This window comes from Saccopteryx leptura, chromosome 4, assembly GCF_036850995.1.
Source record: "Saccopteryx leptura isolate mSacLep1 chromosome 4, mSacLep1_pri_phased_curated, whole genome shotgun sequence".
In the NCBI taxonomy this organism is placed as follows: domain Eukaryota; kingdom Metazoa; phylum Chordata; class Mammalia; order Chiroptera; family Emballonuridae; genus Saccopteryx; species Saccopteryx leptura.
This window is the reverse complement of record NC_089506.1, coordinates 188,296,502-188,319,278: the sequence shown is the minus strand read 5'-3', so window position 1 is coordinate 188,319,278 and position 22,777 is coordinate 188,296,502. Positions and strand designations below refer to the sequence as shown.

The 22,777-nt window shown below is 44.0% G+C and overlaps 1 protein-coding gene across 4 annotated transcripts in view; it reads right to left on the bottom strand.

The window, feature by feature from the left end:
• AZGP1 (alpha-2-glycoprotein 1, zinc-binding) overlaps window positions 1-22,777 on the bottom strand; it is a 49,363-nt gene that overhangs the window by 14,467 nt on the left and 12,119 nt on the right. Inside the window, exons 1-4 of one of the 4 annotated variants that reach the window (XM_066382194.1) lie at window positions 11,574-11,791; window positions 9,465-9,722; window positions 6,983-7,255; window positions 5,584-6,149 (exon numbers count right to left, since the gene is read on the bottom strand). The exons of 1 other annotated variant lie outside the window; for it this stretch is intronic. In XM_066382194.1, coding sequence (XP_066238291.1) covers window positions 5,866-6,149; window positions 6,983-7,255; window positions 9,465-9,722; window positions 11,574-11,649 — 891 coding nt within the window. In that variant the 5' untranslated portion in view covers window positions 11,650-11,791 and the 3' untranslated portion in view covers window positions 5,584-5,865. Of the gene's footprint in view, window positions 1-5,583; window positions 6,150-6,982; window positions 7,256-9,464; window positions 9,723-11,573; window positions 11,817-22,777 lie in introns of those variants that run through there. 2 more of the 4 variants (XM_066382191.1, XM_066382193.1) reach the window with 2 other exon arrangements.

Sequence of the window (22,777 nt, the reverse complement as noted above, 5' to 3'; positions counted from 1 at the left end):
TGGACATCAGGATCAGCAGCAATGACTGATGACCCTTCTTCTGGTGCTGACCAATCAGTGGAGACCACAACCCTGATGAAACACACTGAGGAAGCTGATGAGTATTCTACTGAGGTCCTCCCCTGAGACCTCAGATTAAAGCCCTCAGGATGGAGGACCCAGGTCTCTACAAAACATGCCTGCTCTCCCTCTCCCCCTTCCTCTTGGGTGTTTTACTTGCCTCTCTCTTTCTCCTAAGCTTCGAGGGCCCTTCTTTTGCTTCTGTAATTTGTTTCTTGAGCCCATTTATTCTAAGGCTTTGTTTTCTACTCTGTGACTTACTAAATGAACTTTCTCATATGGTTAGAGTCTTGATTCTTAATTCTTTCTTGGCTAGAACTCAAGTACTGAGGTTGTTGAACTGAGGTCTGGCCTGAGTCCACTCATCACTAATGCCTGGTGCCTCTTCTGCACTGCTAACATAACTACAGTGGCCGACATGAGGATCCTTTGCTACTTCTTTTTTTTTTTTTTTTTTTTTGTATTTTTCTGAAGCTGGAAACGGGGAGAGACAGTCAGACAGACTCCCGCATGTGCCCGACCGGGATCCACCCAGCACGCCCACCAGGGGCTATGCTCTGCCCACCAGGGGGCAATGCTCTGCCCCTCCGGGGCGTCGCTCTGCCGCGACCAGAGCCACTCTAGCGCCTGGGGCAGAGGCCAGGAAGCCATCCCCAGTGCCCGGGCCATCTTTGCTCCAATGGAGCCTTGGCTGCGGGAGGGGAAGAGAGAGACAGAGAGTAAGGAGGGGGGGGGTGGAGAAGCAAATGGGCGCTTCTCCTATGTGCCCTGGCCAGGAATCGAACCCGGGTCCCCCGCACGCCAGGCCGACGCTCTACCGCTGAGCCAACTGGCCAGGGTTGCTACTTCTAAATTATGTAATCTTTTGCATGCGCAATTAGAGAAAGCTGTGTATTAAACTAGGCAGTATAAATGGAAACCAAATTTAATTGGTCTCTTGAAACTTCAAGATGAAGATTTAGATAAATAGATCTACCCATGATGTTATTTAGGTGTCAATCCAATTCTTTGAAGAACTAATAAATGGCTGTCCTTATTTTAAATGGAGAAAGGTCATTTGCAATTTGACTTGTCAAAGACAATTATAAATTGTAAATACCTCCAGGAAGAAGTTGGATCTAATTGTTCTTTTATAACAAGTGAGATTTTCTCATGGCTAAATGGTCTTTGTTTGTGTCTGTGTCTGTGTATCTATTCAATATATATATGTATACTGTATATATGAGATACCTTTCTATTTCCTGATAGTTCTGTTAAAATTAATTTAAAGGCAATGATTGCTTATAAGAATTGGATATTCTATAATTCGCAGTAATATAGGCACTAACCTAAATGTTTTTTCAAGGTCATGTGATCTAAGTTTAATCTTTACTTAGTAAGCTAGCTTAATTTTGTTTAAGTAGAACAGACATGTCATTTTGCCTGGGTTTTACAAAAATAAGTTTATGTTGATAATTTGCTTTTATGTTTCTGAAAACGTTTCTTTTTTTTTTTTTTTTTTACAGAGACAGAGAGTCAGAGAGAGGGACAGATAGGGACAGACAGACAGGAATGAAGAGAAATGAGAAGCATCAATCATTCATCAGTTTTTCGTTGTGACACCTTAGTTGTTCGTTGATTGCTTTCTCATATGTACCTTGACCATGGGACTACAGCAGACCAAGTAACCCTTTGCTCTAGCCAGTGATCTTGGGTTCAAGCTGGTGAGTTTTGCTCAAACCAGATGAGCCCGCGCTTAAGCTGGTGACCTCAGGGTCTTAAACCTGGGTCCTCCGCATCCCAGTTCGACGCTCTATCCACTGCGCCAACACCTGGTCAGGCTTCTTAAGGGTATAAAATGTTCAAGCTAAAGTATGCTATTTGGCTTCTTACTTTTCATTAGACATTGGGATTTTTTAGAAAGGCTTTAGTTATTGATTTTACAGAGAGAGGAGGTGGGAGTGGCTACAAGAAGTAGTTGCTTCCCTGTAGCTGTTCATTGGTTACTTGTCATATGTGCCTTGACCCAGTAGGTCCAGGGTTTCCAACAGGTGACCTCAGCGTTCCAGGTTGGTGCTCTATTCACTGTGCCACCACAGGCTACAATTCACATTGAGGTTTTAAGGGTTAAAATTTTAATATATGACCCTGGCCAGTTGGCTCACTAGTAGAGTGTAGGCCCGACATGTGGATGCCCGGGGTTCGATTCCCAGTCAGGGGACACAGCAGCAGCAACCATCTGCTTCTCCACCCTTCCCCCTCTCTTTTCTCTGTCTCTGTCTTTCCCTCTCATAGCCAATGCTCCACTGGAGGAAGTTTGCCTGGGTGCTGAGGCTGGCACCATGGCCTCACCTCAGGTGCTAAAATGGCTCTAGTTACAATGGAGCAGAGGGCCCCAGATGGGCAGAGCATTGCCCCCTAGTGGGCTTGCCTGGTGGATCCTGGCCCAGCACATGGGGGAGTCTGTCTCTTTGCCTCTCTTCTTCTTACTTTTTTTTTTTAATTATTTTTATTTATTTATTCATTTTAGAGAAGAGAGAGAGAGAGAGAAGTGGGGAGGAGCAGGAAGAATCAGCTCCCATATGTGCCTTGACCAGGCAAGCCCAGGGTTTTGAACCAGCGACCTCAGCGTTCCAGGTCGATGTTTGATCCACTGCACCACCACAGGTCAGGCTCTTCTTCTTACTTAAGAAAAATACAACCCCCCCCCTCAAAATCATAGTATATGTAAAAATAGCTTTGTAGTGTTTCAGAAGGGTCCCTGGAATTCTTCAAAAGATTTGAAAACTCATGGGTAGCATTGTCAAAAAAGTGATGTGAACATCTAGGTTATATTGTGCAAATAAACAATGGTTGTAATTAAATGAATAGTCAGTGCTATGGAAACCCAAGACAGTCACTTGGTTTTTCCTGGCTTCCTGCCTCCTCATTTTTTAGATTTTGCAGTGTTTCATGTATCACAGTGCATTTAAGCCAGACCTAGTTGAAGAAACTTCTCAGCTGACATTATTACAAGGAGACATCTTACACTTATTGTCAAAGTTTGATAGAGTCACTTCAAGAAAATACCAAGTTGGTAATCACTTTCTTTCACAGTCAGCATTCAGGAGACAATGACATTAAAAATCATTTGACTGCCACCTGGAGATTTTGTTCATTGGAAAGAATATCAAATAAAAGATAGTCTCACTGGAAGGGGACCTTATCAGGCACTTAACTGAAAAGTGGACATCTATCCCTGTTTATGGACATCAAAGACTGCTGGGGGATGGGAAGCTGGCACCAGGGGTAGACAGCTATCCCTAGACATCAACAAGGCTTTTATGCTTACTCTTTGATATTGAACTCAGTGTATTTGGTTTAGTTATCCTTCTTTTCTTCTTCTTTTCTGAGTGAGAGGACAGAAGATAGAGAGACAGACTCCGACATGTGCCCTGATTGGGATCCACCTGGTGACCCCTGTCTGGGGACATTGCTCTGCCCATTTGGGGCCGTGCTTGCAACTGAGCCATTTTTAGTGCCTGAGGTGAAGGCTGCACATAGCCATCCTAAGGTTCAGGGCGATGTGCTCAAACTAATCAAGTCTTGACTGCAGGAGGGTAAGAGAGAGAGAGAGAGAGAAAGGGGGAAGGGAAGGGGTGTAGAAGCAGATGGTCGCTTCTTCTGTGTGTCCTGACAAGGAATCAAACCCAGGACATCCACACTCCAGGCCGGTGCTCTACCACTGAGCCAACTGGCCAGGGCCTTGATTTGGTTATCTTTACCTCTCTGATAATGATATTAGTCATTGTAATAGTTGTACTTGCCCTTGGGTTTTTCTATATAGTCCAACTATTTATGGTTACTGAACATGTATAATATAACTATTAATACTCTTTCTGTGGCTTATGTAATTTTTATACTGGATGCCAAATACAGAAAAAATGAGACAGAAAACAGAGCTCATATCATGATAGTTCACAGAATAGAAATGATGCAGAGCGTGTTTTTTGTTTTGTTTTGTTTTGTTTTTGTAATGAAGGCCATAAGACCTGACTGCCTTTCACTTTCCTGCTCTTTTCTTTTGGGAAAAATTCAACCTCAACTCAGGTCCATGGTTGTAGTATTACCCCATATCCAATGGTCAACAAGACAACTTCAACACTGAGACTTCCTAGGATTGAGCTTCCTAGTACTGTGAGATCACACCATCCAAGCAAGTTTGGTCATCCATGCATCCTTTGTGTTGATTTATGACCAAAAATGAGAAATGTTAATGAAAAAAAGGGGGGTTTTCATGGAAAGTAATGTCATAGGATGACCTGTTTATAAATTCCTCACAGGGCAGGTCATGGTGGGCAGTCATGTCCCATGCCTATAACTTCTTTGGTGAAAGGTTATAAGCCAGCCTTGTTCATTGTTCTTATGCATCTAGGTTAACCCACCTCCGAAATATCAGTAATAAGAACCTTCAAAGGGGATATTAACTCTCAAGGAAGCACATAATCCTGTTAATGATCCTTTAATCTAATCCCTGCCTTGCTTTCTCTCACCTGCTTACATTCCATTTGTATTTTCTTTCTCTTTCTTTATATTTTAGCAAGAGAAAGAGAGAGAGAGAGAGAGAGAGAGAGAGAGAGAGAGAGAGAGAGAAACAGAAACGGAGAGATGACAAGAATCAAGTCATGGTTTCATCACTTGAATTGTTCATTGATTGCTCTCCATATGTGTTTTGATGGGGGGTGGGGGTCTAATTGAGCCAGTGACCCCTTGCTCAAGCCAGAGACCTTGGGCTTCAAGTCAGTGACCATGGGATCATGTGGATGATCCCATGCTCAAGCTGGTGACCTCAGGGTTTCCAACATGGGACCTCAGCATCCCATATTAATGCTCTATCGACTGTACCTTCACAAGTCAGGCACCTTTCTTATTTTCAGATGAATAAAAGAATGTGCAAAACTGTTATTCTCCAGAGCATTTGTGATCTTGCTCTGTGCATATGTCATCAGTTTGTCTCAAATAAACTGTTACAAAATTCTCTATAGGTCTGAATAGTTTTTACATGGACAAACCTGTATATGGTGGTGGGAGACTCAATTAAAAAACCTACTGACCACAAGAAATTCAATTAAAAATAAATAAATGAAATTATACAAGTTTTTCATGTCAAAAAACCTTCCAATTAAATGAATTCGGGTGAATCCAAGAACATCAGATGATTCTTGCCTGCCAGGGAGTGCATCCTGGAGGATGAAGCCTCTCAAATAGCCTATAGCTGTGTGTGGACACAAAGGCCAGCTTGGTGTGGGAGAGCTGGAGTAGCTGGAGGAGAAGGCAGTGTCTCACGGGGGTAAAGGGAATGCTGGGGAAACTGAGGTACAGAAGAGGCTTCAGATTGATTTATAAGAGTTGCAGAGTTCCATGGCCTCATAACTAGAGGGGACATCAGGAGTGGGTGCCTGAACAACACTCAGGAAAAGACGGGCAGTGAACATTGCTTCCAGTGGGTACCAAGATTTAAAAATGATTCAAATGTTTGGTGGCAGGATGAATGATAAAATCGAGTGACATTTCTATAGCATCTAAAGTTTAATAATCTGACTTACTATGTTTGCCAAGCAATGTGATTAGTGTTGCTTAGATATCACAGATTAGATCATGGGAAACACTAAGGGGAAACACAACAGTAAGTCAGCTCAGTGACCAGCATTCAAGCCTATGTCTCCAAATTCACCACCTGTCTGTTCTCTTCACAGCTTCTCCGGGTCTTGCCGATGGCGGTGATGGCCATTCTGAGCTCACCTCTGTCATGTCCCAGTGAAAGGGTGACTACTGGTCTCCAGATTCCTACCCCTCATTCCATGGGACAACGAGGGGCTGGGCTAGGCTGCTGTGCTGCACGTGGCAGGAGTAGGGGCCTCTGTCCGAAGAGGGGATTTCCACCACCATCCAGGACTGGTAATTTCCATTTTCAGTGAGAGGACTGTCATTCTGCAACTCAGTCACCACTACATTGCTTCCCCGAGTCCAGTACAGACTGATTGACCGTGGGTAGAAGTTGTAGGCCAAGCACTTGAGGGTCTTGCTCTGTCCTGGGCCCACCTGGCTGGTGATTGACACAGAGGGAGGATCTGTGGAGAGACACAGCATGGAGGTTGAGGGTCTAAAGGGGCTGGTTTCCCGCTCACGTCTCCCCCCAGCCCCAGAGTCAGGGATGGGCAGAGCTCTCAGATTTCTACCTGCCTCATCAAGGAAACTTCCAGATCAGGGAACTTGAGGCATTCCATGAGCCTTCCTTGCTGGATAGTGGAATACCCATGGCTACTTTCTTGCCTCCCAGCACCCCCTGCCCACCCTCGGGCATTGACTACTGCAACTGAGAAATGTGAATGCCATGCATTGTTTTGTTTTTTCCCAAACCTCCAGTGGTCTTGATGGCTCCTGCCTCCCCTAGTTTGAGCCCTGCTCCTAGATTCTGCCTGCTGCTGTGATTCAGACCTTTCTCTGCCTCCTCCCACAGGAACTTCTTTCTGATTAATTGTTTTTTTCCAACTTAAAAAAATAGTTTTATTGTTATTAGAGAGTGATAGAAGGAGAGGGAAGCATCAACTCATAGTTGCTCTTCGTATATGCCTTGTTCAGGCAAGCCTGAGGTTTCGAACCAGCAACCTCAGCTCTCTTGGTTGTGGCTTTTTCCACTGCATCACGTCAGGTCAGGCTCAGCTTAATATTCAACCATGGTCTCAGCTTGTTTCAAGCAATCCTGCTCAAACTTACTCATCTTCATCCTTTCCCGGCAGATATTTTATACACCTGCCTTCTCCCCACTGCCAAGCCAAGAGGCATATCATAGAGAGAAATGGTTATAGGATTTGCCTGAAATGTTCCCCTGAGGTTCTAGCCTGAAATCACCTAGGTCTTTCTCAGCTCAGTGTGGGAGCAGGGCAGAGGAAGCAGTGGGTACCTTGACGGTCCAGGAGTGTCCTGCTGTGTTGCAGGTATTTCTGCAGCGTCTGGGTGCACTCATCTTCCAGGTAGGCCTTGGCCCGATGCACAGAGCCTTCTGTCTCCCACTTTACCTTGGTGTTCAGAGCTTCTGGTTGCAGGGGAATCCAGGCGGGGATTTTTGTGTCAAATTTGATGTAGTCCTGTCCATCGTAGGCAACCGTCCAAAGTGCTCCACAGTAAGTGTCATTCCGGAGTTTACAACTAATCTCTTCTTGCATGGTGTGATTCCCTGCATCCACCCAAACCCCCAGAAATCAGTCAGCCTGGCATCAATTCCTTCATAATATCTGCTACTCCTACACAGTTTGCAACCCAATATGAAGAGAGGGTTTTGAATCTGAATGTGGCACCCTGTTTACGCTGGCAAATGGGTTGTTAGCCAAACATAAAGCAGAGAGAGGAAAACTTAATTTGGTTTGGTGTTTTACCCTAGACTGAGATGAGACACATAGAGGGAGTTTCAGAGGGCTACCGACTGTGGACCAATCTAGCTCCATGCAGGATCTTTTGATTAAAAAAAAAATTTATTGATTGATTTTTTTTTTCTGAAGTTGGAAATGGGGAGGCAGTCAGACAGACTCCCACATGCGCCCAACCGGGATCCACCCAGCACGCCCACCAGGGAGCAATGCTCTGCCCATCTGGGGCGTTGCTCTGTTATAACCAGAGCCATTCTAGCGCCTGAGGCAGAGGCCACAGAGCCATCCTCAGCACCCTGGCCAACTTTGCTCCAATGGAGCCTTGTCTGCAGGAGGGGAAGAGAGAGACAGAGAGGAAGGAGAGGGGGAGGGGTGGAGAAGCAGATGGGCGTTTCTCCTGTGTGCCCTGGCCGGGAATTGAACCCGGGACTCCTGTACGCCAGACTGACGCTCTACCACTGAGCCAACCAGTCAGGGCTATTGATTGTTTTTAGAGAGAAGGAGAAAGAAAGGGAGAAACATTGATTTGTTGTTCCACTTATTTATGTACTCATTGGTTGATTCTTGTATGTGTCCTGAGCAGGGAATGAACTCATGACCTGGTGTATGGGAATGATGCTCTCACCAACGGAGCTACCTGGTGAATGCAGCTCAGGTTGTTTTCTCACACGGGCTTCCCAATCTACATCCTTCAGATTTCTGAGTAACTTTTACCTCCTTTTGGAACATCTCATATTTCATGTAGCTTTTTGGGCATTTTTATACTCAGAAACACATCTTTTGATACCCACCCAGTAATAATTTAAAATTATCAGTTCACCTGGCCTGCAATGGACTGGCTTGAGGGGTCAGTGATGTGGTTCAGGAGAAAGAGTGCTGGGCTCGGAGACATGAGAACTATTCTCTGTGCTGTGCTCTCCACTAGCTCCTCACACCACAAGTCCTGATGACTCCTCCTGCCTAAGTCTACTTTGTACAGACAGGAGGGTCTTTATGATTATATGGGACTCAGTTTGTGGTTTTGAATTCAGTCCTTCCTGAGCTGCTAGTAGAGCCATGGATTGTACTGGGTACTCTCCTCATTCAGCATATTTATTGTCTGTCTTAGGGTATGGGGCTGTAAGGGAGATCAGGACGGGTTATGTCCTAGCTCTCACAGAATTCATCTAGATAAGTTTTACGGAATCTCTTGGAAGCAAGACTCAACGCACCATTTTTTTTCAGATTCAGACTACATAATCAAGAACATGTTCACTGCCTGCCAGCTAGTAACTGGCAGAGTCAGCACCTGAACCCTGGTCAGAACGACCCAAAATTAGCTCACTCCCATTCCAACACCCCTGCACAGGGCTGAGTACGGCACCTTCTAAAGCGGAGTCCACCTCAGAGGAGTTGAGGTGTGGAGCTGAGAGATCAGATGGTCCTAGCTAAGGGCTGACGTGGATTTCGCTTGCGAGAGTCTAGGCCTGAAAGTGAGGATGGGTGAAGTGATGGGGAAGGAGGAAAAGCAGCCGTGCTTGGGGGTGGGGGAGGCAGAAATGTGTGTGCATGTGTACTTGTTCTTATACTTTCCTTTTCGGATAAGGAGTACTTCTAGCCTGCAGACCACTTTCCACTCAGAATTGTGGGGCTGCCTCTTGAGCTAAGACTATCTACACCAGGGGTCCCCAAACTTTTTACACAGGGGGCCAATTCACTGTCCCTCAGACCGTTGGAGGGCCAGACTATAAAAAAAACTATGAACAAATCCCTATGCACACTGCACATATCATATTTTAAAGTAAAAAAACAAAACGGGAACAAATACAATATTTAAAATAAAGAACAAGTAAATATAAATCAATAAACTGACCAGTATTTCAATGGGAACTATGCTCCTCTCACCGACCACCAATGAAAGAGGTGCCCCTTCCGGAAGTGCGGTGGGGGCCGGATAAATGGCCTCAGGGGGCCGCATGCGGCCCGCGGGCCGTAGTTTGGGGACCCCTGCTCTACACCAATAGTCCATAAACCACTGACCTCTGTCTTTGTAATAGTTCATGATGTCTCTCAGGTTCTTCAGGAAGAAGTCTCCCCTGGCTTTCTGATATTTACTTAGTTCTTCCCAGTCTTCCATTCCTTCCACCTGTCTCCATGGGCCCAAGGGCTCAGCCTTTCCACTTTCACTATCATAGTGGAAGAAGGCCTGATCATTGAGGTAGCCAGTGGCCTGAAAACTGGGGAAGCCCTCCTTGGGCCTGGACATCCCGATGGAGTAATAGTTCAGAGAGTAAGACCCTGCAAAAGAGGAGAAGAGGTTGCGGTGTCGGATCCACATGGCGGGGTCCCAATGTGGAGCACAGAGGATCAGGAAGGAACGCCTGGTCACTGGCTTCCTCCCCAGCTCTCAACAACATGCTGTCAGCCACGTAATATGGGAAGTTCACAAGCTCTACCTCTATTCTGGGGATGATATTTCAGAGACCATTTTGTGTTTTTACTACATTGTTTCCTCTCTTAACAAATCAGAAGATCATAGTTCTCATCCTCCTTGTAAGTATATGGGGACCCTGACTGAGTTGTGTCAAAAGGCAGTAGGAGGGGAATTGATGTCTTCCTTCAGGTTGGAGGCCCTGGAAGCTGGTTTGAACCTCCTGTCTCTCTATATTTTGGTGATGACTGTGGAGACCATGAAATAAAACAGAAGAGTCCTAAGATACAAATCACCTAGATTCTTTAGGCACCCCATGGAGGACAGGAAAGTTGCTGGACCCATATTCATCTTTACAGGAGCAAGACATAAACATTTGTTGGATTAAGCTACTGAAAACAGTCTTTGTTACTGAAGCATAGCTTAACGGAACCTAGGAAATACATACAGTTAGAAAATGTAGGAAGGCAAATTGACTAGAAACCTCAGGTAATGACTTAGAATGGATCAGCATAAGGTAAGACCAGAATGGACCTCTGCATGACCATGCTTGTCCCTGCACTTTAGTGGGAGGTAGGGAGTGGTAGAGGGTGGGGCATTTTCATAATTAATTTTAAATGGAATCCTGATCTAACTCTCGTGGATGTTACTAATGTTAGGCCATATAGCAGGTTTCTAGTTTCAGTAAGGAAGTTATTGTCACTAATTAGTTTATATAAGTGATTACCATTTTACTCAGTGGATGTTGAGTGAAGCAGATTACCCTCTGTAATGTGACTGGGCCTCCACTAATCAGTTGAAGGCCACAGAGAAGAGGCTGAGTTCTCCACAGGAAGCAGGAACTCTGCCTCCAGACTGCCTTTGGGCCCGAGATGGCAGCGTAATCTCTTCTCTGGTCTCCAGTGTGCTGACTTACCCCGCCGATTTCAGACTTCCAAGCCTCCACAATGGTTTTGAGTTGTATCCTTAAAATAAACCTCTCTTTCTGGCATATGCATGAGATTCATGCTTTCTCTCTGGAGAACGCTGACTAAATTTTACTACAGTGTAGGATGTGATTAACAATTAAAATATGATCAATTCTTATCAAACATTCATAATAGTTAGAAAACATTATAAATTTTAAACATACACAGTTGTGCTCACATTCCTTCATACTAAAATTTTGTATACTAAAAAGTCCTCAATACTCTGTCCTAAAATCGACTGGTTCTGCCCGAGCTCCAGCTGGCCTCCCAGGCCCACTGTTGTAGCATCTCACTGTGGAGTGAGGGAATGGGTCTGTTTCTAAAAGCATCCTCCAGTTAATATGTTTTACAAGTGCTCTATGGAGTTGCGTCTTTCTCCCTGAGAGTCAGACAGGTATGTCCAGCCATTGAAAGGAGAGAGGAACAAAGAGTTCCACCTGTGTGGGCCTTGCTCTGTCCTGGCTGCATGACCCAAGACAGGTCACTTCACTTGTCTGGGTCTTAGTTTTGTTCATTTGTCTAATAAGAATTTTAGGTTCTAATTCTTTAAGGCCTTATTTAGCATGATTCCAGAGGCTCCCTAAATGCTTCTACAAGTGTATAATCTGAGTTAGTTGACAACCTCAAACAGCCATTCCTCCTGTACACTGGGAATCTTGGCTTCATCTGGGGCCCTCTCTCCGCCCACCTATCTCCTTCATTACCTCTCTTCTGTTCTTCTCCATACCCAGCCCTTGCTTCCCAACTCACCATCTTGGGTCTTCTGGGAGAATGCAGGACCCAGAACAAGCAGCAGAAACAGCAGGACAGGCACCGTTGTGCTCATTTTGTCTGAGTGGAAGGTACTCTGCTTCTCTGTGTCCTGGAGCAGACTACTTGGAGAGAGTTCCAGTTATAGTTTTGGGAATGGCTGGCTTTGAGCCCTGCCCTGGTGAGGTAAATGCACAGGCCAATGAGAATGCCAGAATGGGCTCCTCTCCCAACTGTGAGAAAACAGGATACACAGGCCACGCTGAGCGGATGTTGTAATCAGTGAGTCTACAGACGGTCTGCCAGTAGCGAGCTCTGATAGGCAATCTGGTTGTTTGGACTTTGTCATGGGTCCACACATTTGTCCCCTTGTTGGCAGCAGCAAGTGCTTATGGGAGTGGTTCTATGGTGTGGTTGGACCTGTGGTTCTCATGCCTAAATTGGAGTGTCTCCAATGATTCTGAGAAATAGCTGGTAAATAAATGCATTTTCTGCTTAAAGTCAGAATAGGAATCTGTTCCATCAACTAATGATGTGACTGCTACTGAAATAGAGACAGATGTTTTCAGGCAACAGTCACTCAGAGAAATGGCGGAAAGGGAACCAGGCTTGGTTAAGGGGCCAGATTGGAGCTAAAGGCAGTTAAAAGCTCAATGTTGGGCACAGTCCTGCAGGCTGTGATAAACAGTGGAGGGTCAAACAGCTGCCTGAATCATCTATTTTGGTCAACTGGAATAAAATGCTCAGTGATGGCAAATTTTTAGTTCCCAAGGGGCTCCTACCATAGGACAGTATGATGAGCTTGAGGAATTCAAGAAAAAAGTTTGGGATAGTTGAGTACATAAGTGCTGAAAAGCTTAAAGAAATACACAGTTAACTCAAAAGCAAAAATTATCAATTGAAAGCACAACCTGTAAAGCAGGCCATTTCTCATGTAGCAGAAGAATTCTTTTGACTCTTTTAGTTCCAAGGACAAAACAGATGTAAACGTAATAGTGCCTAATGATTAAAACAAGGTTTCATAAATCATTCACAAAAGCCTAAAACATCTAATAGTCAAGTGTGACCAAGACATTCCTACAAATCTTGTACAATTGTTACTTACAGTGGGGAACAAGAGTTCTGGAGAAAAAACCAAAGTGTGGAATGGCATCAAGAAAGGCTCCATGAGATGTTGTGATTGGGCAGATTATTGAACAGGTATAGAATTTCTTCTGGCAGCAGGGAAAATTTTTCTAAGGAGTAGTGATGGTATTTGTCATGTTCATTTTTCTGTCCCTTATACTTAGCCTAGTGCCTGGTTTAAGAGGAGACAGTAAACATTTTTTAAATTTTTTATTTATTTTTTTAATGAGAAAGACAAATGAGGAGAGATAGGGACAGACAGATAAGAAGGGAGAGAGATGAGAAGCATCAACTCATAGTTACTTCACTTTAGTTGTTCATTGATTGCTTTCTTATGTGTGCCTTGACCAGGGGGCGGAGGAACTACAGCTGAGCCAGTGACCCCTTGCTCAAGCCAATGACCTTGGGCTCAAGCCAGGGATTTTTGGCTCATGCCAGAGAGATCATGGGGTCATGTCTATAATCCCACGCTCAAGCCGGTGACCCCATACTCAAGCTGATGAGCTTGTGCTCACACCAGATGAGCCCGCACTCAAGCTGTTGACCTTGACGTTTTGAACATGGATCCTCAGTGTCCCCAGGTGACATTCTATTCACTGCACCACAGCCTGGTCAAGTAGAAAAAGTAAACACTTATAAAAATAGCTGAATGGATAAATTAGCAAAAATAAAAAAGAGTCAATGCCAGATCTCTCGAAAGGTCACTGAAGAAAATTTGATAGCAACAGGGTTTAGATAGAAGACAGAGGGGAAGAGAGGTGGAGTGATAGAATTAAAAGGAAGTTGGAGGTAGAATCTATAGGACCCTCATTCAATGAGTATCTCGCTCTCTGATGAATGAAGCACATTTCACTACTGTGCGTTCTCCCTCACGGCCTGTCTTCTCCGCATACTCCATTCCTCTAAGGGTCATCAGTTCTTAGCCTTCTGTACATCTATATCCTTGACAGTTATTCTCAAGATAAATTTTATTTAAATATTTTTTAGAAACTATTTACTCATTTATATTTTTTCAAGATAATTTTGTATGTTTTTTTTTTTTTGTGACAGACAGAGAGAGACAGAGATGGACAGACAGACTGGAAGAGAGAGAGATGAGAAGCATCAATTTTTTGTTGTGGCACCTTAGTTGTTCATTGATTGCTTTCTCATATGTACCTTGACCAGGGGCCTACAGCAGAGTGAGTGACCTCTTGCTCAAGGCAGCAACCTTGGGCTCAAGGTGGTGAGTCTTGCTCAAACCAGATGAGCCCGTGCTCAAGCTAGCTTCCCCGGGGTCTCGAACTAGGGTCCTCCACATCCTAGTCTGACGCACTATCCGCTGCACCACCGCCTAGTCAGGCTCAAGAGAATTTTGAATGCATAAATTAAAACATGGAAGATACAGAGGAAGCCAGTCCTATGGAAATTCAAGTCTTTTCACGTGCCCCTGTGGGCCATTGGTCTGTTGGCAGCCCCTCCACCCCTCAAACAGAGCAGGATGTTATTTTAAAGTGACTGACTGAGGAATTGTTAAGAAAGAGATAATTTGTGACTATGAAGTCCTCCTGGCGTGGGGCTTACTGAAGTTTCAGTGGTAGGTGGTCCTGGCAGCAGAGGAAGCTGTAGGTGATATTAATTGGGTGGGCAGAAAGTGACCAAGGATGGACCCACATTTGGTTCTCCAGACCCCTGCCTCCTCTCTGATGTGACTAGTCGATGCCTATGGCCCAATCTCAAATTCAGGTCGCTTTCCTGTCAAGGCCTTGTGACCCTCCCCTCTCAGCTGCCTCTGCCCTCCTGGTCAGCAACAATCTTTCTACCTTTTCTTGGCCAATTATCTTCGGTCTTCGCACCTCCTCTGAAATCAGAATCCCTCTGTGGGGGGTGTTCTCTGTGCCTTCTCCTCCTGCCCTACACCTGGCCAGGACTCAGGTCTTCTGAGCTTTCCTCCCTCTCATCCGGATGGGCCCCTCATTCCTGTCATGGGCTGGGTGCGATCCAACATTCCCATCTTTACTGGCCCTGGCCACTAATTTGGATTCTGGGTTTTCTCATTGATCTGAGATTTTTCTCCTGTGATTTTTAAAATTTTTTTCAAAGAGTCATAATATTTTGAAATATTAAATGTACATTGTTGCCTCTTAACTCTTTGAATTTTTCTTCCTTGCAGGCCTCCTTATGTTCAGACTGGACATTATTCTGCCCCAAGGAAGGTAATGTGGATTTCACTTAAAGAAGCTGTTTCTCCTTGGGGTATATTCCTAAAAGTGGGATAGCTGGGTCAAAAGGCAGTTTGATTTTCAATTTTTTGAGGAATCTCCATACTGTTTTCCACAGAGGCTGCACCAGTCTGCATTCCCACCAGCAGTGCAGGAGGGTTCCCTTTTCTCTACATCCTCGCCAGCACTTATTCTGTGTTGTTTTGTTGATGAGCGCCATTCTAACCGGTGTGAGGTGATATCTCATTGTGGCTTTAATTTGCATTTCTCTAATGATTAATGATGTTGAGCATTTTTTCATATGCCTATTGGCCATCTGTATATCCTCTTTGGAGAAGTGTCTATTCATTTCTTTTGCCCATTTTTGGATTGGATTGTTTGTCTCTCTGGTGTTGAGATTTACAAGTTCTTTATAAATTTTGGTTATTAAGGACAAATGCACCCCCATGTTTATAGCAGCATTGTTCACAATAGCAAAGATCTGGAAACAGCCCAAGTGTCCGTCAGAGGACGAGTGGATTAAAAAGCTTTGGTACATATATACTATGGAATACTACTCAGCCATAAGAAATGATGACGTCGGATCATTTACAATAACATGGATTGAACTTGATAACATTATACGGAGTGAAATAAGTAAATCAGAAAAAACTAAGAACTCTATGAACCCATGCATAGATGGGACATAAAAATGAGACTCAGAGACATGGACAAGAATGTGATGGTAACAGGGAGTGGGGTGGAGGGGTGGGGAGGGGGCGAGGAAGGAGAGGGAGGGAGTGGGGGGAGGCGAGGGGCACAAAGAAAACCAGATAGAAGGTGACGAGGATGATTTGACTTTGAGTGAGGGGTATGCAGCATAATCAAAGGTCAAAATAATCTGGAGATGTTTTCTCGGAACATGTGTACCCTGATTTATCAATGTCACTGCATTAAAATTAATAAAAATAAGATTAAAAAAAAGAAGCTCTTTCTCTGCTTTAATTTTGAAATTGAAGTATCAAAATAAAAAAGTATAGTCCTTAAATTAAGGCTTTGAGAAAGATAAGAGAGTAGGCTCAGCATTTTGAAGGTTGGGGATGAATTCCTTTAGGAGCTCAGTTTAGGGGGTAGAGTTCAGATAATTAGGAGTAGATGTTATTAATGTTATACAATTGTTATAAAACTTATATTTTCACAGTTTGTATATGTAATGAATTAGAAACTTGCACAATTTAGCTTATATTTCTTCATCCCTAAATTTTGTTTGCCTCTCACCCCCCAAAAAGGGCCTCATTCTCCGTCTTAGAATTGACTGGTTCTTCCCAAGCTCCCCATGGGCTGCTGTCCCAGATACTTGCCTTCCAGGCCCACTGTCATAGCCTGTGGGGTGAGGGCATGGGTGTCCTTCAGGAATCATCCCTCCAGGTCACCTGCCTTCACACTTTCCCCTTGGAGTTGCTGTCTCTTTCCCTGGGGGTCTGACAGGTACATCCAGTCACTGGAAAAAGAGAAGGAACAAAAGTTCCACGTGTGTGATTCTTACTCTGTCCTGGGAATGTGACCCTAGGTAAGGTCACTTTGTTTCTTTCTCTGGGTCTTGGTTTTGTTCATCTGTATACTAAAATTTTTAAAAATCATTATTCTTTGAGGTCTGATTTAGAATAAGTCCAGAGGCTTCTTGAATCCTTCTAGAAGAGTGTGTGCTGAGTTAGTTGAGAGCCTCAGACAGCCTTTCCCACTGTACACTGGGAGTTCCAGCTCCTTCAGGGGCCTTTCTGCCTTCATCCCATTGATCACGTTTTCTCCATTCTTCTCCACAGCTAGCCCTTGCTTCCACACTCAGCAGCTTGGGTCTCCAAGGGAACTTCAGGACCCAGAGGAGCAGCAGGGACAGCAGGAAAGGCACTATTGTGCTCATGGTTCTTGACTAGAAGATTCTTGTCTTCCTGAGGTCCAGGAGCTTGGAGCAGACTATTTGGAGACAGAGCCAGGTGTCGTTTTGGGATTGGCTGGCTTTGAGCTCTCCCCAGGTGAGGTGAATGCACAGGTGAGAGTGCCAGGATGGGCTCCTCACCTGACTGAGAAAACAGGATACTTAGTCCAGGCTGGGCAGATGTCTGCTTACTGAGTCTGAGACCTGGGACAGGTATTCTGGGGACTGTGACCTTGTCTAGCGCTTCCATGCTGTGGCATTTATTGCTTCTGTTGGCAGCAGCATGTTATTATAGGACCGGTTCCACGGTGTGGTTTGGCTTATCTTTCTTCTGCCTAATTTGAGTGTGGGTTCTTCAGGCTCTCCACTGATTCTAGAACAAACCTGTAAATAAATTAATTTTCTGCTTAAAGTTGGAATAAGAATTTGTTTCTACAACACATTTAATGGTGTGACTGGTACTGAAATGGGAAAAGGACTGTTTTAAAGCAGCATTCGCGAAGGGAAATGGAGGAATGGAAACCAGGTTTGGTTATAGGACCATATTGGAGCTAAAGCCAGTGAAAACACAAATATCTTTGGGAGATTCTTACAGACCTGGATATGCAGTGGAGGGAGAAACAGCTGATTTAGTTAGGCCTTGTCAACTAAACGTAATGCTCGTTGAAGGCAAAAGTTTAGTTTCCCCGAGGCTGCTACCATCAGACAGTATGAAGGGCTTGAGCATTCAAGGACTAAATCTGGGATGGTTGTCTGATCAGTGTTGGCATAGTGCATAGAGCATTGACCTGGTATGCTGAGGACCCAGGTTTGAAACACTGAGGTTACTGTCTTGAATGCAAGTTGCCTGCTTGAGCATGGGCTTGCCAGCTTGAGTTTGGGATCATCAACATGATCCCATGGTCACTAGTTTGGGCCCAATGGTTGTTGGCTTAAAGCCCAAGGTTTCTGGTTTGAACCCAATGTTGCTGGCTTAAGGAAGGGGTCACTGGCTCACCTTGATCCCTTCAGTCAAGGCACATATGAGAACAATCAGTGAACAGCTAAGGTGCCATAACTATGAGCTGATGCTTCTCATCTCTATCTTTCTCTCTCTTTCTTAAAAAAACATTCTTTGATAGTTAAATCTACAAGTGCTGGAAAGATTAAAGAAAAAAACAAAATTAAAAGCAGAAATTATTGGCTCAAGCAGAGTCTGAACACCAGGCAATTCCTATGATGGTGCAGAAAGAATATTTTGTCTTTTCTAGTTGTGAGGATAAAACAGATGAAACTTAATAATGCCTAATGATTAAAACCTAAGAACAAAAAATAAGCTTTCATAACTTATATACAAAAACCTAAAAAAATCAATAACCAACTCTGACCAAGACATTCCTACCTATCTTATATAATTGTATTAGGATGAGTGTGGACAAGAGCTTCATTAGAGAAGGAAGTCAAGTGTGAAATGACATTGAGAAAGGCTTCACAAGAAATGTAAACAGGGATAAAATTCCTGTTGGCACCTAAAGGGCAAACTTTATAAGAACAGGGCTGGTGAGTGCCATGTTCATTTGTCTGTTCCTAGCAATAGTCCGTTTTCTGGCAGAAAGAAGACAATGAATAAACACTTATAAAAATAGATCAATGGGTAAATGAACAAAGACCAAAAGGGACAGCACCAGACCTATCTGAGAGTCTATTTCCAACTTAACAGAAATAGCGTTCAGTGAGAAGATTGAGGGGTTGGGCATGTGGTGTAGTATATATTCAGAACGGATATAGAAGTCAAATTCTGGAACACTCCCCTAATCCAATGTGCATCATATATATATACATATATATATATATATATATATATATATTTTTTTTTTTTTTTTTTTTTTTTTTTTTTTTGCATTTTTTTGAAGCTGGAAATGGGGAGGCAATCAGACAGACTCCTGCATGCGCCCAACCGGGATCCACCTGGCATGCCCGCCAGGGGGCGATGCTCTGCCCCTTCTGGGGTGTCGCTCTGTTGCATCCAGAGCCATTTTAGTGCCCGAGGCAGAGGCCACAGAGCCATCCTCAGCATCCGGGCCATCTTTGCTCCAATGGAGCTTCGGCTGTGGGAGGGGAAGAGAGAGACAGAGTGGAAGGAGAGGGGGAGGGGTGGAGAAGCAGATGGGCGTTTCTCCTGTGTGCCTTGGTTGGGAATTGAACCTGGGACTCTTGCATGCCAGGCCGATGCTCTACCACTGAGCCAACTGGCCAGGGCCTACATCCTATGTATTTTAATGAATGAGGCACATTCTGTTGTTACATCTTTTCCCTCACAACCTGTATTTTCTGATATATCCTTCCTCTAGTTCAATAATTTTTTTTTTTTTTTTTTTACATAGACAAAGAGAGAGAGAGAATCAGAAAGAGGGATAGACAGACAGGAACGAAGAGAGATGAGAATCATCAATCATCAGTTTTTTGTTGCGACACCTTAGTTGTTCATGGATTGCTTTCTCATATGTGCCTTGACCGTGGGCCTTCAGCAGACTGAGGAACCCCTTGCTCAAGCCAGTGCCCTTGGGTCCAAGATGATGAGCTTTGCTCAAACCAGTTGAGCCCACACTCAAGCTGGCAACCTTGGGGTCTCGAACCTGGGTCCTCTGCATCCCAGTCCAATGCTCTATCCACTGTGCCACCACCTGGTCAGGCTAGTTCAGTAGTTCTTAACCTTTGGTGTCATCTACTCTCTTGCTAAGACAAATTTTATTTTTTCTTAATTTTTAGAAATTATTTATTCATTCACTTTTTTCTTACAAGATGATATTTTAAACCATTTTATTTATTCATTTTAGAGAGAAGAGAGGGAGAGAGAATGAGAGAGAGAGAGAGAAAGAAAGGAAGGAGCAGGAAGCATCAACTTCCATATGTGCCTTGACCAGGTAAGCCAGTGTTTCAAACTGGTGACCTCAGCATCAAGATAATTTTTCATGCATTATATAAAACAGAATAGACAGAAATGGCGCCGTGAGCAGCGCATCCGACAGATCTCCCCAAAATCTCAACAAATTTATCAACTAGAAAGAAAAATTTATCTTTGGAGCATTCCGGAGTTCCACACAAACTGAAAGCGAAAGGACTGTTATCACTTGAATCTGAGAGTCAAGGGTGTGGAGGAAGCTAACTACCGCAGGGATGTTCATTCAAGCTGTGGAGGGAGTGCGTCTGGGGTGAGTCGGCCCACACTCAGGGAGCGGCAGCCTAAGTGCTGCGAGCAGCCGCCAGCGCGCACCTGGTGCCGCAGTCCGGTCGCAGAGCGAGCACCACTAGCGTCCCCAGCAGCCTGCGCACTGTGAGTGAGAGTCCCCAGCCACCGGTGCCCGGAGCACCCCATTCGCGCGCGTGCCCTGTGCGTCCCACACGCCCAGAGCGCCCTACTGGCCTGCACACCCAGGGTGCCCCATTATCCTGCGCCCGGTGAGCCCCAGCCGCCAGCGGCGGGGCGAGCGGGAGAGGCGCCAGGGTGGTCTTTCCTACTTGGGAGATTCTCTCCATGGGCGGGGCACCTCACCCAGCCATTCAAGCTAACAATCAAGCGTTGGGGGAGGGGCGCGCGGGCAGCCTGAAATACCTTCGGGAGCACAGCTGCGGACCCAATCACTGAAATTAGCTTAACCCACGAAATCTGCGCACCCACGGGGCTCTAATTGATAAGATCTCTCTCAGTTCAGCGATCCAAGACAAGAGGCGTGATATTTTTTAGTGCCTCTCGCTAAAGGGGCAGGGGCAACTTCTGATTGACAGAGCCTCCATATTCAGGGATAAACGCTAACAAGAGGGACTTGGCAGATAATAAGATCTATACTACACTAGTCGCAAGCAGAGACTAGTGCCTCTTCTTCCCAGCCAAAACAGGCTACAAAGTGTGGAAAGCCTGGGTTGAGTGGTCCAACTGAATGCTAGGCGCTGAACAGTCACCTTGACAACAATTGACTCCCACCCCCGCCTGATTACACTGGAGGCTCTGACTGCCAGAGCCTTTCCCAAAGCCTTGCGCTGAGTGGGGATAGAGTGGGGATTTCCTAGCTCTTTGAGCCTCTTACTCCCCAGGCAGAAGCTGTAGCAGCCTTATAGCTGGATCACCAGGCTGCTAATTCAGGAAGGGGGGACTAGGAGAGAGACTCCAGGAAAGCAAACTCTCTCATTGTTGGACCCTACAAACGCCAACAAGCCTTGACTACCAGCAAGACCAAAGCCAATTATGTGACATTGCCATAGAATCCCATCAACCGCAAATCCCTACCTAAGTGTGACACAGGGGCAGAGCCTGGGGTACAGAGTCACCAACCAGGAAGAGGGAGAGAAAAGAAAAAGGAAGAAGTTAACCTCTCAAAATCAAGAAAAATCCACAGACTTTATAACTTGTTCCACTAATTTTTTGTTGTTGTTGTTTCTTCTATCTTATTGCCTTTATTATTATTATTTCTATTTCCTCCACCTCAGTCCTTTTATTCTCTGCCCATCTTATGCTTCCCTTTTCTTGAACTACACTACCCATGAGTGTTACATTTTATTTCTTTTCTTCATCCTCACTCTCCTTTAAGGTTACACTCCAAAACACTTAACTCTCACTCTCTCCTCTTTTGTTTTTTTTTGTTTTGCTTTATTTTGTTTTTTTCTCTTCCTTTTTTTCTTCCTTCGTTTTTCTCTTTTTCTTATTTTTTCCTTTCTATTCGTTTCTTCTTTTCTCCTTTTACTTTTCCTCCCATTTAATCCTCAATCACGAACAAATTATTTAATTTGGGACTCAAGTTCTTTTTTTTTTTCTTTTTTGCTTTTGTTTTTTGTTTTTGTTTGTTTATTTTTGTGGCATTTTGGGTACTTTTTACGTTGCTTTTTAACTCACTAGCATTCCTCCCAACCCAAGGTCTCCATTGTATTTAGTCTTCGCTCCACTTAATACAACAGATTTTTACTTATTATTTTTATTTTTTTTCTTCTTTATTATTCTTTTTTTTTTCTCCTTTTTCTTTGGTTTCCTCTTATCCCTCTCATTATATCTCTTAGTCGACCATCACTTACAAGCAAATCATCTTATGCTTGTCTAAGATTTTCTTCTTCTTTTTTTTTTTTTTGCATTTAGTAGGTCCCTACTCCCTTTTTTTGCCCTTTGAACTCTTCACCCCAAATCAGGCCCTCCATTATAGGCAGTTTTTGTTCCATTTAGCATAATATAATTCACAGGTCATCACGTTATTTCCCTGAGGAGGGGAGAGGAGGGAAAGAGAAGAAAGAAAAAAGGGGGAAATAATAAATTATTACTGTTTTTTTTTTGTGGGGTGTTTTACCTTTTTTTTTTTTTTTTTACTCTTTATTAATTCTAATTAGTGCTATCAACAAGACCACCCTCAGATGCCAATAAGAAAGAAGAAATAGAATATTATGGATACAAAAGATAGAGAGGTAACACAAATTGATGTGGAAAAATCTATGGAGAAAAGATTTAACATATTGGAAGCCTTGGAGCTAAATGACAGAGAATTTAGAATAGAAATCTTGAAAATACTCAGAGATATACAAGAAAACACAGAAAGGCAATTTAAGGAGATCAGAAAACAACTCAACGAACACAAAGAATATATTACCAAGGAAATTGAAACTATAAAAACAAATCAAACAGAAATAAAAAACTCAATTCACGAGCTGAAAAACGAGGTAACAAGCTTAGCTAACAGAGCAGCCCAGATAGAAGATAGGATTAGTGAAATAGAAGACAAGCAACTTGAGGCACAACAGAGAGAAGAAGAAAGAGACTCAAAAATAATAAAAAACGAGAAAGCCCTACAGGAATTGTCTGACTCCATCAGAAAGAATAACATAAGAATAATAGGTATATCAGAGGGAGAAGAGAAAGAAAATGGAATGGAGAATATACTCAAACAAATAATAGACGAGAACTTCCCAAGCCTGTGGAAAGAACTAAAGCCTCAAATTCAAGAAGC